Below are 16,231 nucleotides of genomic sequence, written 5' to 3' on the forward strand. Positions count from 1 at the left end.
CCCTTTACTCTCCTCTCTCTCTTTACAGTAAGCCTGGCTTCCCTTTACTCTCCTCTCTCTTTACAGTAAGCCTGGCTTCCCTTTACTCTCCTCTCTCTCTTTACAGTAAGCCTGGCTTCCCTTTACTCTCATATCTCTCTTTACAGTAAGCCTGGCTTCCCTTTACTCTCCTCTCTCTCTTTACAGTAAGCCTGGCTTCCCTTTACTCTCCTCTCTCTCTTTACAGTAAGCCTGGCTTCCCTTTACTCTCCTCTCTCTCTTTACAGTAAGCCTGGCTTCCCTTTACTCTCCTCTCTCTCTTTACAGTAAGCCTGGCTTCCCTTTACTCTCCTCTCTCTTTACAGTAAGCCTGGCTTCCCTTTACTCTCCTCTCTCTCTCTTTACAGTAAGCCTGGCTTCCCTTTACTCTCCTCTCTCTCTTTACAGTAAGCCTGGCTTCCCTTTACTCTCCCCCTCTCTTTACAGTAAGCCTGGCTTCCCTTTACTCTCCTCTCTCTCTTTACAGTAAGCCTGGCTTCCCTTTACTCTCCCCCTCTCTTTACAGTAAGCCTGGCTTCCCTTTACTCTCCTCTCTCTCTTTACAGTAAGCCTGGCTTCCCTTTACTCTCCTCTCTCTCTTTACAGTAAGTCTGGCTCCCCTTTAACCCTAACCCTCCCCTTTACTCTCCCCCCTCTCTTTACAGTAAGCCTGGCTTCCCTTTACTCTCCTCCCTCTCTTTACAGTAAGCCTGGCTTCCCTTTACTCTCCTCTCTCTTTACAGTAAGCCTGGCTTCCCTTTACTCTCCCCCTCTCTTTACAGTAAGCCTGGCTTCCCTTTACTCTCCCCTCTCTCTCTTTACAGTAAGCCTGGCTTCCCTTTACTCTCCCCTCTCTCTCTTTACAGTAAGCCTGGCTTCCCTTTACTCTCCCCCCTCTCTTTACAGTAAGCCTGGCTTCCCTTTACTCTCCCCCTCTCTTTACAGTAAGCCTGGCTCCCCTTTACTCTCCTCTCTCTCTTTACAGTAAGCCTGGCTTCCCTTTACTCTCCTCTCTCTTTACAGTAAGCCTGGCTTCCCTTTACTCTCCTCTCTCTCTTTACAGTAAGCCTGGCTTCCCTTTACTCTCCTATCTCTCTTTACAGTAAGCCTGGCTTCCCTTTACTCTCCTCTCTCTCTTTACAGTAAGCCTGGCTTCCCTTTACTCTCCTCTCTCTCTTTACAGTAAGCCTGGCTTCCCTTTACTCTCCTCTCTCTCTTTACAGTAAGCCTGGCTTCCCTTTACTCTCCTCTCTCTCTTTACAGTAAGCCTGGCTTCCCTTTACTCTCCTCTCTCTTTACAGTAAGCCTGGCTTCCCTTTACTCTCCTCTCTCTCTCTTTACAGTAAGCCTGGCTTCCCTTTACTCTCCTCTCTCTCTTTACAGTAAGCCTGGCTTCCCTTTACTCTCCCCCTCTCTTTACAGTAAGCCTGGCTTCCCTTTACTCTCCTCTCTCTCTTTACAGTAAGCCTGGCTTCCCTTTACTCTCCCCCTCTCTTTACAGTAAGCCTGGCTTCCCTTTACTCTCCTCTCTCTCTTTACAGTAAGCCTGGCTTCCCTTTACTCTCCTCTCTCTCTTTACAGTAAGTCTGGCTCCCCTTTAACCCTAACCCTCCCCTTTACTCTCCCCCCTCTCTTTACAGTAAGCCTGGCTTCCCTTTACTCTCCTCCCTCTCTTTACAGTAAGCCTGGCTTCCCTTTACTCTCCTCTCTCTTTACAGTAAGCCTGGCTTCCCTTTACTCTCCCCCTCTCTTTACAGTAAGCCTGGCTTCCCTTTACTCTCCCCTCTCTCTCTTTACAGTAAGCCTGGCTTCCCTTTACTCTCCCCTCTCTCTCTTTACAGTAAGCCTGGCTTCCCTTTACTCTCCCCCCTCTCTTTACAGTAAGCCTGGCTTCCCTTTACTCTCCCCCTCTCTTTACAGTAAGCCTGGCTTCCCTTTACTCTCCTCTCTCTCTTTACAGTAAGCCTGGCTTCCCTTTACTCTCCCCCCTCTCTTTACAGTAAGCCTGGCTTCCCTTTACTCTCCTCTCTCTCTTTACAGTAAGCCTGGCTCCCCTTTACTCTCCTCTCTCTCTTTACAGTAAGCCTGGCTTCCCTTTACTCTCCTCTCTCTCTTTACAGTAAGCCTGGCTTCCCTTTACTCTCCTCTCTCTCTTTACAGTAAGCCTGGCTTCCCTTTACTCTCCTCTCTCTCTTTACAGTAAGCCTGGCTTCCCTTTACTCTCCTTTCTCTCTTTACAGTAAGCCTGGCTTCCCTTTACTCTCCTCTCTCTCTTTACAGTAAGCCTGGCTTCCCTTTACTCTCCCCCCTCTCTTTACAGTAAGCCTGGCTTCCCTTTACTCTCTCCTCTCTCTCTTTACAGTAAGCCTGGCTCCCCTTTACTCTCCTCTCTCTCTTTACAGTAAGCCTGGCTTCCCTTTACTCTCCTCTCTCTCTTTACAGTAAGCCTGGCTTCCCTTTACTCTCCCCCCTCTCTTTACAGTAAGCCTGGCTTCCCTTTACTCTCTCCCCCTCTCTTTACAGTAAGCCTGGCTCCCCTTTACTCTCCTCTCTCTCTTTACAGTAAGCCTGGCTTCCCTTTACTCTCCTCTCTCTTTACAGTAAGCCTGGCTTCCCTTTACTCTCCTCTCTCTTTACAGTAAGCCTGGCTTCCCTTTACTCTCCCCCCTCTCTTTACAGTAAGCCTGGCTTCCCTTTACTCTCCTCTCTCTTTACAGTAAGCCTGGCTTCCCTTTACTCTCCTCTCTCTTTACAGTAAGCCTGGCTTCCCTTTACTCTCCTCTCTCTTTACAGTAAGCCTGGCTTCCCTTTACTCTCCCCCCTCTCTTTACAGTAAGCCTGGCTTCCCTTTACTCTCCTCTCTCTCTTTACAGTAAGCCTGGCTTCCCTTTACTCTCCCCCCTCTCTTTACAGTAAGCCTGGTTTCCCTTTACTCTCCTCTCTCTTTACAGTAAGCCTGGCTTCCCTTTACTCTCCCCCCTCTCTTTACAGTAAGCCTGGCTTCCCTTTACTCTCCTCTCTCTTTACAGTAAGCCTGGCTTCCCTTTACTCTCCCCTCTCTTTACAGTAAGCCTGGCTTCCCTTTACTCTCCCCCCTCTCTTTACAGTAAGCCTGGCTCCCCTTTACTCTCCTCTCTCTCTTTACAGTAAGCCTGGCTTCCCTTTACTCTCCTCTCTCTCTTTACAGTAAGCCTGGCTTCCCTTTACTCTCCTCTCTCTCTTTACAGTAAGCCTGGCTTCCCTTTACTCTCCTCTCTCTCTTTACAGTAAGCCTGGCTTCCCTTTACTCTCCTCTCTCTCTTTACAGTAAGCCTGGCTCCCCTTTACTCTCCTCTCTCTTTACAGTAAGCCTGGCTTCCCTTTACTCTCCTCTCTCTCTTTACAGTAAGCCTGGCTTCCCTTTACTCTCCCCCCTCTCTTTACAGTAAGCCTGGCTCCCCTTTACTCTCCTCTCTCTCTCTTTACAGTAAGCCTGGCTTCCCTTTACTCTCCCCTCTCTTTACAGTAAGCCTGGCTTCCCTTTACTCTCCTCTCTCTCTTTACAGTAAGCCTGGCTTCCCTTTACTCTCCTCTCTCTCTTTACAGTAAGCCTGGCTTCCCTTTACTCTCCTCTCTCTCTTTACAGTAAGCCTGGCTTCCCTTTACTCTCCTCTCTCTCTTTACAGTAAGCCTGGCTTCCCTTTACTCTCCTCTCTCTCTTTACAGTAAGCATGGCTCCCCTTTACTCTCCTCTCTCTTTACAGTAAGCCTGGCTTCCCTTTACTCTCCTCTCTCTCTTTACAGTAAGCCTGGCCTCCCTTTACTCTCCCCTCTCTCTTTACAGTAAGCCTGGCTTCCCTTTACTCTCCCCCCTCTCTTTACAGTAAGCCTGGCTTCCCTTTACTCTCCCCTCTCTCTTTACAGTAAGCCTGGCTTCCCTTTACTCTCCCCCTCTCTTTACAGTAAGCCTGGCTTCCCTTTACTCTCCCCTCTCTCTTTACAGTAAGCCTGGCTTCCCTTTACTCTCCCCCTCTCTTTACAGTAAGCCTGGCTTCCCTTTACTCTCCCCTCTCTCTTTACAGTAAGCCTGGCTTCCCTTTACTCTCCCCCTCTCTTTACAGTAAGCCTGGCTTCCCTTTACTCTCCTCTCTCTCTTTAGAGTAAGCCTGGCTTCCCTTTACTCTCCTCTCTCTCTTTACAGTAAGCCTGGCTCCCCTTTACTCTCCTCTCTCTCTTTACAGTAAGCCTGGCTTCCCTTTACTTTCCTCTCTCTTTACAGTAAGCCTGGCTTCCCTTTACTCTCCTCTCTCTCTTTACAGTAAGCCTGGCTTCCCTTTACTCTCCCCCCTCTCTTTACAGTAAGCCTGGCTTCCCTTTACTCTCCTCTCTCTCTTTACAGTAAGCCTGGCTCCCCTTTACTCTCCCCCTCTCTTTACAGTAAGTCTGGCTTCCCTTTACTCTCCCCCTCTCTTTACAGTAAGTCTGGCTTCCCTTTACTCTCCTCTCTCTCTTTACAGTAAGCCTGGCTTCCCTTTACTCTCCCCCCTCTCTTTACAGTAAGCCTGGCTTCCCTTTACTCTCCTCTCTCTCTTTACAGTAAGCCTGGCTTCCCTTTACTCTCCTCTCTCTCTTTACAGTAAGTCTGGCTCCCCTTTACTCTCCTCTCTCTCTCTTTACAGTAAGCCTGGCTTCCCTTTACTCTCCTCTCTCTCTTTACAGTAAGCCTGGCTTCCCTTTACTCTCCCCCCTCTCTTTACAGTAAGCCTGGCTTCCCTTTACTCTCCTCTCTCTCTTTACAGTAAGCCTGGCTCCTCTTTACTCTCCTCTCTCTCTTTACAGTAAGCCTGGCTTCCCTTTACTCTCCTCTCTCTCTTTACAGTAAGCCTGGCTTCCCTTTACTCTCCTCTCTCTCTTTACAGTAAGCCTGGCTTCCCTTTACTCTCCCCCCTCTCTTTACAGTAAGCCTGGCTTCCCTTTACTCTCCTCTCTCTCTTTACAGTAAGCCTGGCTTCCCTTTACTCTCCTCTCTCTTTACAGTAAGCCTGGCTTCCCTTTACTCTCCTCTCTCTTTACAGTAAGCCTGGCTTCCCTTTACTCTCTTCTCTCTCTTTACAGTAAGTCTGGCTTCCCTTTACTCTCCTCTCTCTCTTTACAGTAAGCCTGGCTTCCCTTTACTCTCCCCCCTCTCTTTACAGTAAGCCTGGCTTCCCTTTACTCTCCTCTCTCTCTTTACAGTAAGCCTGGCTTCCCTTTACTCTCCTCTCTCTCTTTACAGTAAGCCTGGCTCCCCTTTACTCTCCTCTCTCTCTCTTTACAGTAAGCCTGGCTTCCCTTTACTCTCCTCTTTCTCTTTACAGTAAGCCTGGCTTCCCTTTACTCTCCCCCCTCTCTTTACAGTAAGCCTGGCTTCCCTTTACTCTCCTCTCTCTCTTTACAGTAAGCCTGGCTCCTCTTTACTCTCCTCTCTCTCTTTACAGTAAGCCTGGCTTCCCTTTACTCTCCTCTCTCTCTTTACAGTAAGCCTGGCTTCCCTTTACTCTCCTCTCTCTCTTTACAGTAAGCCTGGCTTCCCTTTACTCTCCCCCCTCTCTTTACAGTAAGCCTGGCTTCCCTTTACTCTCCTCTCTCTCTTTACAGTAAGCCTGGCTTCCCTTTACTCTCCTCTCTCTTTACAGTAAGCCTGGCTTCCCTTTACTCTCCTCTCTCTTTACAGTAAGCCTGGCTTCCCTTTACTCTCTTCTCTCTCTTTACAGTAAGCCTGGCTTCCCTTTACTCTCCTCTCTCTTTACAGTAAGCCTGGCTTCCCTTTACTCTCCTCTCTCTCTTTACAGTAAGCCTGGCTTCCCTTTACTCTCCCCCTCTCTTTACAGTAAGCCTGGCTTCCCTTTACTCTCCTCTCTCTCTTTACAGTAAGCCTGGCTTCCCTTTACTCTCCTCTCTCTCTTTACAGTAAGCCTGGCTCCCCTTTACTCTCCTCTCTCTCTTTACAGTAAGCCTGGCTTCCCTTTACTCTCCTCTCTCTCTTTACAGTAAGTCTGGCTTCCCTTTACTCTCCCCCCTCTCTTTACAGTAAGCCTGGCTTCCCTTTACTCTCCTCTCTCTCTTTACAGTAAGCCTGGCTTCCCTTTACTCTCCTCTCTCTCTTTACAGTAAGCCTGGCTTCCCTTTACTCTCCCCCCTCTCTTTACAGTAAGCCTGGCTTCCCTTTACTCTCCTCTCTCTCTTTACAGTAAGCCTGGCTCCCCTTTACTCTCCTCTCTCTCTTTACAGTAAGCCAGGCTTCCCTTTACTCTCCCCCCTCTCTTTACAGTAAGCCTGGCTTCCCTTTACTCTCCTCTCTCTCTTTACAGTAAGCCTGGCTTCCCTTTACTCTCCTCTCTCTCTTTACAGTAAGCCTGGCTTCCCTTTACTCTCCCCCCTCTCTTTACAGTAAGCCTGGCTTCCCTTTACTCTCCTCTCTCTCTTTACAGTAAGCCTGGCTTCCCTTTACTCTCCCCCCTCTCTTTACAGTAAGCCTGGCTTCCCTTTACTCTCCCCCCTCACCTGTCTCACCTGTCCTCTCACCTGTCCTCTCACCTGTCCTCTCACCTGTCTCACCTGTCTCACCTGTCTCACCTGTCTCACCTGTCCTCTCACCTGTCCTCTCACCTGTCTCACCTGTCTCACCTGTCTCACCTGTCCTCTCACCTGTCCTCTCACCTGTCTCACCTGTCTCACCTGTCCTCTCACCTGTCCTCTCACCTGTCCTCTCACCTGTCTCACCTGTCCTCTCACCTGTCCTCTCACCTGTCTCACCTGTCCTCTCACCTGTCCTCTCACCTGTCCTCTCACCTGTCCTCTCACCTGTCTCACCTGTCCTCTCACCTGTCCTCTCACCTGTCCTCTCACCTGTCTCACCTGTCTCACCTGTCTCACCTGTCCTCTCACCTGTCCTCTCACCTGTCTCACCTGTCTCACCTGTCCTCTCACCTGTCCTCTCACCTGTCCTCTCACCTGTCTCACCTGTCCTCTCACCTGTCCTCTCACCTGTCTCACCTGTCCTCTCACCTGTCCTCTCACCTGTCCTCTCACCTGTCCTCTCACCTGTCTCACCTGTCCTCTCACCTGTCCTCTCACCTGTCCTCTCACCTGTCCTCTCACCTGTCCTCTCACCTGTCCTCTCACCTGTCTCACCTGTCTCACCTGTCTCACCTGTCCTCTCACCTGTCTCACCTGTCTCACCTGTCCTCTCACCTGTCTCACCTGTCCTCTCACCTGTCTCACCTGTCTCACCTGTCTCACCTGTCCTCTCACCTGTCTCACCTGTCTCACCTGTCTCACCTGTCCTCTCACCTGTCTCACCTGTCCTCTCACCTGTCTCACCTGTCCTCTCACCTGTCTCATCTGTCTCACCTGTCTTCTCACCTGTCTCACCTGTCCTCTCACCTGTCTCACCTGTCTCACCTGTCCTCTCACCTGTCTCATCTGTCTCACCTGTCCTCTCACCTGTCTCATCTGTCTCACCTGTCTTCTCACCTGTCTCACCTGTCCTCTCACCTGTCTCACCTGTCTCACCTGTCCTCTCACCTGTCTCACCTGTCTCACCTGTCTCACCTGTCCTCTCACCTGTCTCACCTGTCTCACCTGTCTCACCTGTCTCACCTGTCTCACCTGTCTCACCTGTCTCACCTGTCTCACCTGTCCTCTCACCTGTCTCACCTGTCTCACCTGTCTCACCTGTCTCACCTGTCCTCTCACCTGTCTCACCTGTCTCACCTGTCTCACCTGTCTCACCTGTCTCACCTGTCTCACCTGTCTCACCTGTCTCACCTGTCTCACCTGTCTCACCTGTCTCAACTGTCTCACACACAGAGACCCCAGACAGCGTCTCCCTCCTCCGGGACGATGCCGCGGCCGGAGCGATGAACGAGGACGAGGAATACGTCTTCTTCTGTGACGTCCAGCAGGTGGCGCCGGCCCGCAACCTCACCGTGACCTGGTACCGAGACGGGAAGGAGACGGGCACCGCGCGCTTCCAGAACCCCAGTCGCAAGCCGGTGAACGAGCGGGCCGCGCTCCGCCTCAGGGCCCGGCGGGGCGACCAGGGGGCGCGGCTCCGCTGTGAGGCGCGTCTGGACCTGGGGCCGCAGGGGCCGCTGACCGCCGTCAGCTCACAGGACCTCCTGCTGACCGTCCACTGTAAGGGTTAACGACCTGCTGACCGTCCACTGTAAGGGTTAACGACCTGGTCCACTGTAAGGGTTAACGACCTGCTGACCGTCCACTGTAAGGGTTAACGACCTGACCGTCCACTGTAAGGGTTAACGACCTGCTGACCGTCCACTGTAAGGGTTAACGACCTGCTGACCGTCCACTGTAAGGGTTAACGACCTGCTGACCGTCCACTGTAAGGGTTAACGACCTGGTCCACTGTAAGGGTTAACTACCTGACCGTCCACTGTAAGGGTTAACTACCTGGTCCACTGTAAGGGTTAACTACCTGGTCCACTGTAAGGGTTAACTACCTGACCGTCCACTGTAAGGGTTAACTACCTGGTCCACTGTAAGGGTTAACTACCTGCTGACCGTCCACTGTAAGGGTTAACTACCTGGTCCACTGTAAGGGTTAACTACCTGACCGTCCACTGTAATAATAATAATAATAATAATAGATCAAATTTATATAGCGCCTTTCATAGAACCCAAGGTCGCTTTACAATCAGGACAAAAAATAGGGCAAGGAAAGTAGGGGGGGAGGGGGAAGAGGGGATGAGGGAAAGTAGGGGATAATGGACCTAATTTAATCTAAAACTAACTGATGGGGAAAGCCTTGGTGAAGAGGTGTGTTTTTAGAGCGGATTTGAAGGTGTCCAGGGTTGGGGCGTTGCGGATTTCGGGGGGGAGAGAGTTCCAGAGGGTAGGGGACGCCACGCTGAAGGCTCTGTCCCCGAAAGTCCGTAACCTGGTGCGAGGGATGGAGAGGAGACCTAGATCAGAGGATCGTAGGTTCTGGGATGAAGTGTACTGGTGGAGGAGATCAGACAGGTACCGGGGGGCGAGGGCATGGAGGGATTTGTAGGTGAGGAGCAGGAGTTTGAAGGTGATGCGGAACCTGACTGGAAGCCAGTGGAGGTGGATGAGGGTGGGGGTGATGTGCTGCCAGGGCTTGTTGTGAGTGAGAACCCTGGCAGCTGAGTTCTGAACATACTGGAGCCTGTCCAGGGCTTTGCTGGGTACCCCGAAAAGGACTCCATTACAATAGTCCAACCGGGAGGTGACAAATGAGTGGATCAGGGTCTCCGCCAGTCTGAGAGTGAGGGTCGGAGACGGGAGATGTTCCTGAGGTGGTAGAAGGCAGACTTGGTGACAGATTTGATGTGGGAGTGAAATGAAAGTGTGGAGTCAAGGGTGACGCCCAGGTTACGGACTTCGAGAGACGGGGAGATGGAACAGCCGTCAACGTGGAGGAGGAGATCTCCAACCTTCCCGAGCAGTGCCTTGGGGGCCACAACCATGAGCTGTTAACTGTAAGGGTTAACTACCTGGTCCACTGTAAGGGTTAACTACCTGACCGTCCACTGTAAGGGTTAACGACCTGACCGTCCACTGTAAGGGTTAACGACCTGACCGTCCACTGTAAGGGTTAACTACCTGGTCCACTGTAAGGGTTAACGACCTGCTGACCGTCCACTGTAAGGGTTAACTACCTGGTCCACTGTAAGGGTTAACGACCTGCTGACCGTCCACTGTAAGGGTTAACTACCTGCTGACCGTCCACTGTAAGGGTTAACTACCTGCTGACCGTCCACTGTAAGCACTTCAGAATCAGAACCAGAATCAGAATCAGAATCAGAATCAGAATCAGAATCAGAATCAGGTCTTTATTGCCAAGTAGTTTTGGTCGTTTTTGGTGCGACATTAACGGACAGACAATAAGATAACAAGGTGTAATAAAATACAATGGGATATAAACTAAATGAATATAGAAGCACAATAGAATAGAATAGAATTATAAAATAAAATAGGCCAGGGCTTGATGTGGGGGAGTATACACTAATTAGAATAAAAAGAACAATACAGTGGGATATGGGCAGTTAGAGTATGAACAGTGAGGTATGAACAAGTATGAAGAGTTTGATTGTATTTACAAATAAATATAGTCCAGTGGGGTGTGTTAATGTAATTTGATCAGATTATTTGATTGGTAGGTCGGGGGGGTATCCTATAGCGGTTAGAGAATTGATGATAGAGTGCTTAGAGGTTAGAGTAGAAGTATTTATTGAAAGTAGAAAGCTTTATTGTCATTGGACAATACAGTACAACAAGATTGGTTGGTGCAGCATCTAACACAACGACACCTACATGCCCACTCTACCACACACACATGTGTTGTACCCATTCTACCACACCACACATCCATGATGTACCTATAGACACACTACCATACATACATGTGTTGTACCCACTCTACCACACCACACATCCATGATGTACCTATAGACACACTACCACACACACATGTGTTGTACCCACTCTACCACACCACACATCCATGATGCACCTATAGACACACTACACACACACATGTGTTGTACCCACTCTACCACACAACACATCCATGATGCACCTATAGACACACTACCATACATACATGTGTTGTACCCACTCTACCACACCACACATCATGATGCACCTATAGACACACTACCATACACACATGTGTTGTACCCACTCAGACCCTCTGCTACAGTATGCACTTATTCACAGGAGCATTAAAAAGGTTAAAAAAAAAAAAAAAAAAAAGCATTGCAAGATCATCACAGTAGAAAGAAAAGATTGCACATTAACGGATACCATTATTGCATTATTGCACATGTCCCTACATCTGTCATATTGCACTACAGTATATATTACAGTGAGGTACAGTAGATGTGGTGGCAATAGGGGGGGGGGGGGGATTGTTCAGTTCAGTGATGGCTCTCTGGAAGAAGCTGTTCTGCAGCCTGTATCGCCCCCTGGTGGCAACAGGGAGAGGAGGTGGTGAGAGGGGTGGGTTCATCCTTCAGGGAGGAGAGGTGGTGAGAGGGGTGGGTTCATCCTTCAGGGAGGAGAGGTGGTGAGAGGGGTGGGTTCATCCTTCAGGAGGAGAGGTGGTGAGAGGGGTGGGTTCATCCTTCAGGGAGGAGAGGTGGTGAGAGGGGTGGGTTCATCCTTCAGGGAGGTGGTGAGAGGGGTGGGTTCATCCTTCAGGGAGGTGGTGAGAGGGGTGGGTTCATCCTTCAGGGAGGAGAGGTGGTGAGAGGGGTGGGTTCATCCTTCAGGGAGGAGAGGTGGTGAGAGGGGTGGGTTCATCCTTCAGGAGGTGGTGAGAGGGGTGGGTTCATCCTTCAGGAGGAGAGGTGGTGAGAGGGGTGGGTTCATCCTTCAGGGAGGAGAGGTGGTGAGAGGGGTGGGTTCATCCTTCAGGGAGGAGAGGTGGTGAGAGGGGTGGGTTCATCCTTCAGGGAGGAGAGGTGGTGAGAGGGGTGGGTTCATCCTTCAGGGAGGAGAGGAGGTGAGAGGGGTGGGTTCATCCTTCAGGGAGGAGAGGTGGTGAGAGGGGTGGGTTCATCCTTCAGGGAGGTGGTGAGAGGGGTGGGTTCATCCTTCAGGGAGGTGGTGAGAGGGGTGGGTTCATCCTTCAGGGAGGTGGTGAGAGGGGTGGGTAGATATGTAAAAATCGATTTTGTATCCAATCAGTATTTTAATGATTGTTTTTTATGCTTTAAATAGTTCTTAACATAATGATTCAGTATAAATAAACGCCTGTTTTCTTTTGCCCTCTGTCTAGTTGGACCCGACATCAGCTGTGCCCGCGTGGAGGTATTTGAAGGGGAGAGTCTGGAGGGCGTGTGCTCCGTGACGGGGAGCCCCTCCCCCGCTGTGCGCTGGCTGAAGGACGGGCAGCCTGTCGACCCCCAGGACCCCCTGGGCAGGAGGGAGGCGGGGCAGTACGTCATCCAAGCTGACGGGCACGTCAACATCAACAAGACCATCGATGTCTCTGTGCTGTGTGAGTGTCCCAGACCAGTGTGTTGTGTGTGTGTGTCCCAGACCAGTGTGTGTGTGTTGTGTGTGTGTCCCAGACCAGTCTGTGTGTGTGTGTGTGTCCCAGACCAGTCTGTGTGTGTGTGTGTGTCCCAGACCAGTCTGTGTGTGTTGTGTGTTGTGTGTGTGTCCCAGACCAGTGTGTTGTGTGTGTGTGTCCCAGACCAGTCTGTGTGTGTGTGTGTGTCCCAGACCAGTCTGTGTGTGTGTGTGTCCCATACCAGTGTGTGTGTTGTGTGTGTGTCCCATACCAGTCTGTGTGTGTGTGTGTGTCCCAGACCAGTCTGTGTGTGTGTGTGTCCCATACCAGTGTGTGTGTTGTGTGTGTGTCCCATACCAGTGTGTGTGTTGTGTGTGTGTCCCAGACCAGTCTGTGTGTGTGTGTGTGTCCCAGACCAGTCTGTGTGTGTGTGTGTCCCATACCAGTGTGTGTGTTGTGTGTGTGTCCCATACCAGTCTGTGTGTTGTGTGTGTGTCCCAGACCAGTCTGTGTGTGTGTGTGTCCCATACCAGTGTGTGTGTTGTGTGTGTGTCCCATACCAGTGTGTGTGTGTTGTGTGTGTCCCAGACCAGTGTGTGTGTGTTGTGTGTGTCCCAGACCAGTCTGTGTGTGTGTGTGTCCCAGACCAGTGTGTGTGTTGTGTGTGTGTCCCATACCAGTCTGTGTGTTGTGTGTGTGTCCCAGACCAGTCTGTGTGTGTGTGTGTGTCCCAGACCAGTGTGTTGTGTTGTGTGTGTGTCCCATACCAGTCTGTGTGTTGTGTGTGTGTCCCAGACCAGTCTGTGTGTGTGTGTCCCAGACCAGTGTGTTGTGTTGTGTGTGTGTCCCATACCAGTCTGTGTGTTGTGTGTGTGTCCCAGACCAGTCTGTGTGTGTGTGTCCCATACCAGTGTGTGTGTTGTGTGTGTGTCCCATACCAGTCTGTGTGTTGTGTGTGTGTCCCAGACCAGTCTGTGTGTGTGTGTCCCATACCAGTCTGTGTGTGTGTCCCATACCAGTCTGTGTGTGTGTGTCCCAGACCAGTCTGTGTGTTGTGTGTGTCCCATACCAGTCTGTGTGTGTTGTGTGTGTGTCCCATACCAGTCTGTGTGTGTTGTGTGTGTGTCCCATACCAGTCTGTGTGTGTGTGTGTCCCATACCAGTATGTGTGTGTGTGTGTGTGTCCCATACCAGTCCGTGTGTTGTGTGAGTTGTGGTGTGTGTCCAGTATACCCAGTATTCCCAGTATTGCCAGTATTCCCAGTATTCCCAGTATTCCCAGTATACCCAGTATTCCCAGTATTCCCAGTATACCCAGTATTCCCAGTATACCCAGTATTCCCAGTATTCCCAGTATTCCCAGTATTCCCAGTATACCCAGTATTCCCAGTATTCCCAGTATTCCCAGTATTCCCAGTATTCCCAGTACTCCCAGTATTCCCAGTATTCCCAGTACTCCCAGTACTCCCAGTATTCCCAGTACTCCCAGTATTCCCAGTATTCCCAGTATTCCCAGTATTCCCAGTATTCCCAGTATTCCCAGTACTCCCAGTATTCCCAGTATACCCAGTATTCCCAGTATTCCCAGTATTCCCAGTATTCCCAGTATTCCCAGTATTCCCAGTACTCCCAGTATTCCCAGTATTCCCAGTACTCCCAGTACTCCCAGTACTCCCAGTATTCCCAGTACTCCCAGTATTCCCAGTACTCCCAGTACTCCCAGTATTCCCAGTATTCCCAGTACTCCCAGTACTCCCAGTATTCCCAGTATTCCCAGTACTCCCAGTATTCCCAGTATTCCCAGTACTCCCAGTATTCCCAGTATTCCCAGTATACCCAGTCTACCCAGTATATCGCTCCTCCCCCGTCAACACGCTCTCATCAGAAAGCGTAAATAAAGTTCTAACGGTCCACAGGAAAAAGGTAACTAATGTACATTATGTTCCAAAACAAACGATCACAGGAAGATCATAGGGGTGAAAGGTCACCCATCCCTGCAGTCTATGTTTGAACAGGCTACTCTAAGGCCAGCCAATAGAATAGTCTCGGACCCCTCCCACGTCTTACATGCCGAGTATGAACTACTGCCCTCTGGAGGAGGTTTAGAGTTCCACGCTCTAGACTAAATAGGTTTAAAAACTCTTTATTCCAATCTCAGTTAAACTCTTAAATAATGCAGATAAAGGGCAACACAAGGACACATTTCCCAGCTGATGGGACGATAAAGTGACTCTTGACTCAAACTAACGATGATGGTGGTCGCAGACGAGTGCTCTGGACGAGACTAACCCTGACCCCACCCTGAACCCTGACCCCACCCTGAACCCTGACCCCACCCTGAACCCTGACCCCACCCCGACACAGACACAGCAACACTATGGTGACACAGCAACCGTTATGGTTTAACTAGAAAGGTTTACGGTACAACAGGGGAACATTTTCTGAAAACGTTTCTACAGTTTCATAACCACATCGATGTGTCTTGGTCCCAGACGGCCCCGAGCTCGACTGTCCGGACTCCGTCGGTGTCCCAGAGTACTCCGCCCTGAACCTCAGCTGCTCCGTGTCCGGCGCCCCCCCGCCCGTCCTGCTGTGGTCCAGAGAGGGCGAGGAGCTGGTTCTGCCCGAGGTGCTGACGCGGGCCGACGCGGGCCAGTACACCGTCACCGCCACCGGGGGCGCGCTCTCCAACGCCAGCCGCCTGGTGGAGATCGTCGTCACCTGTACGTCTCGTCTTTGTGAGCGTCTCTGAGCGCTATATAGATCTGATGTATCATTATTATTATTGCATCACATTTAGAGCTACTTGTATTTTACATGTGTATTTTAATTTGAGGGAACTTTATACTTCTACTAGGAAATATTGTACTTTTTACTCCACTACATTAGTTTGAAGTTACTACATCAGTTACCAGTTTCTTTAAAAAAATTAAAAGATATTGCTTAGAAAACATTACAAAAATGTATGAAGATTATGTACTTTCACATTTGAAGCCTGTCAACTTCTAGAGGACGTAATCAGAGCAGTGTAACTGGACCAGATACCACTTTAACATAACCTGTAATCAGAGCAGCGTAACTGGACCAGATACCACTTTAACATAACCTGTAATCAGAGCAGCGTAACTGGACCAGATACCACTTTAACATAACCTGTCATCAGAGCAGCGTAACTGGACCAGATACCACTTTAACATAACCTGTAATCAGAGCAGCATAACTGGACCACATACCACTTTAACATGACCTTTAATCAGAGCAGCATAACTGGACCACAGACCACTTTAACATAACCTTTAATCAGAGCAGCATAACTGGACCACATACCACTTTAACATAACCTTTAATCAGAGGAGCATAACTGGACCACATACCACTTTAACATAACCTTTAATCAGAGCAGCATAACTGGACCACACACCACTTTAACATAACCTTTAATCAGAGCAGCATAACTGGACCACATACCACTTTAACACAACCTTTAATCAGAGCAGCATAACTGGACCACATACCACTTTAACATCACCTTTAATCAGAGCAGCATAACTGGACCACATACCACTTTAACATAACCTTTAATCAGATCAGCATAACTGGACCACACACCACTTTAACATGACCTTTAATCAGAGCAGCATAACTGGACCACACACCACTTTAACATGACCTTTAATCAGAGCAGCATAACTGGACCACACACCACTTTAACATGACCTTTAATCAGAGCAGCATAACTGGACCACACACCACTTTAACATAACCTTTAATCAGAGCAGCATAACTGGACCACATACCACTTTAACATGACCTTTAATCAGAGCAGCATAACTGGACCACATACCACTTTAACACAACCTTTAATCAGAGCAGCATAACTGGACCACATACCACTTTAACATAACCTTTAATCAGAGCAGCATAACTGGACCACACACCACTTTAACATAACATTTAATCAGAGCAGCATAACTGGACCACATACCACTTTAACATCACCTTTAATCAGAGCAGCATAACTGGACCACATACCACTTTAACATAACCTTTAATCAGATCAGCATAACTGGACCACACACCACTTTAACATAACCTTTAATCAGAGCAGCATAACTGGACCACATACCACTTTAACATAACCTTTAATCAGAGCAGTATAACTGGACCACATACCACTTTAACATAACC

At 49.6% G+C, this 16,231-nt stretch overlaps 1 protein-coding gene across 1 annotated transcript in view; it reads left to right on the plus strand.

Annotated features, from left to right (window-relative positions):
- LOC311239850 (basal cell adhesion molecule-like) overlaps positions 1-16,231 on the plus strand; it is a gene marked incomplete at its 3' end in the record, with an annotated part of 45,298 nt that overhangs the window by 8,347 nt on the left and 20,720 nt on the right. Inside the window, exons 3-5 of the mRNA XM_084328296.1 lie at positions 7,849-8,175; positions 11,807-12,028; positions 14,536-14,766. Coding sequence (XP_084184422.1) covers positions 7,849-8,175; positions 11,807-12,028; positions 14,536-14,766 — 780 coding nt within the window. The remainder of the gene's footprint in view (positions 1-7,848; positions 8,176-11,806; positions 12,029-14,535; positions 14,767-16,231) is intronic.

The sequence above is a fragment of the Notolepis coatsorum genome (genome assembly GCF_963971535.1).
Source record: "Notolepis coatsorum genome assembly, chromosome: 14".
Taxonomy (NCBI): domain Eukaryota; kingdom Metazoa; phylum Chordata; class Actinopteri; order Aulopiformes; family Paralepididae; genus Notolepis; species Notolepis coatsorum.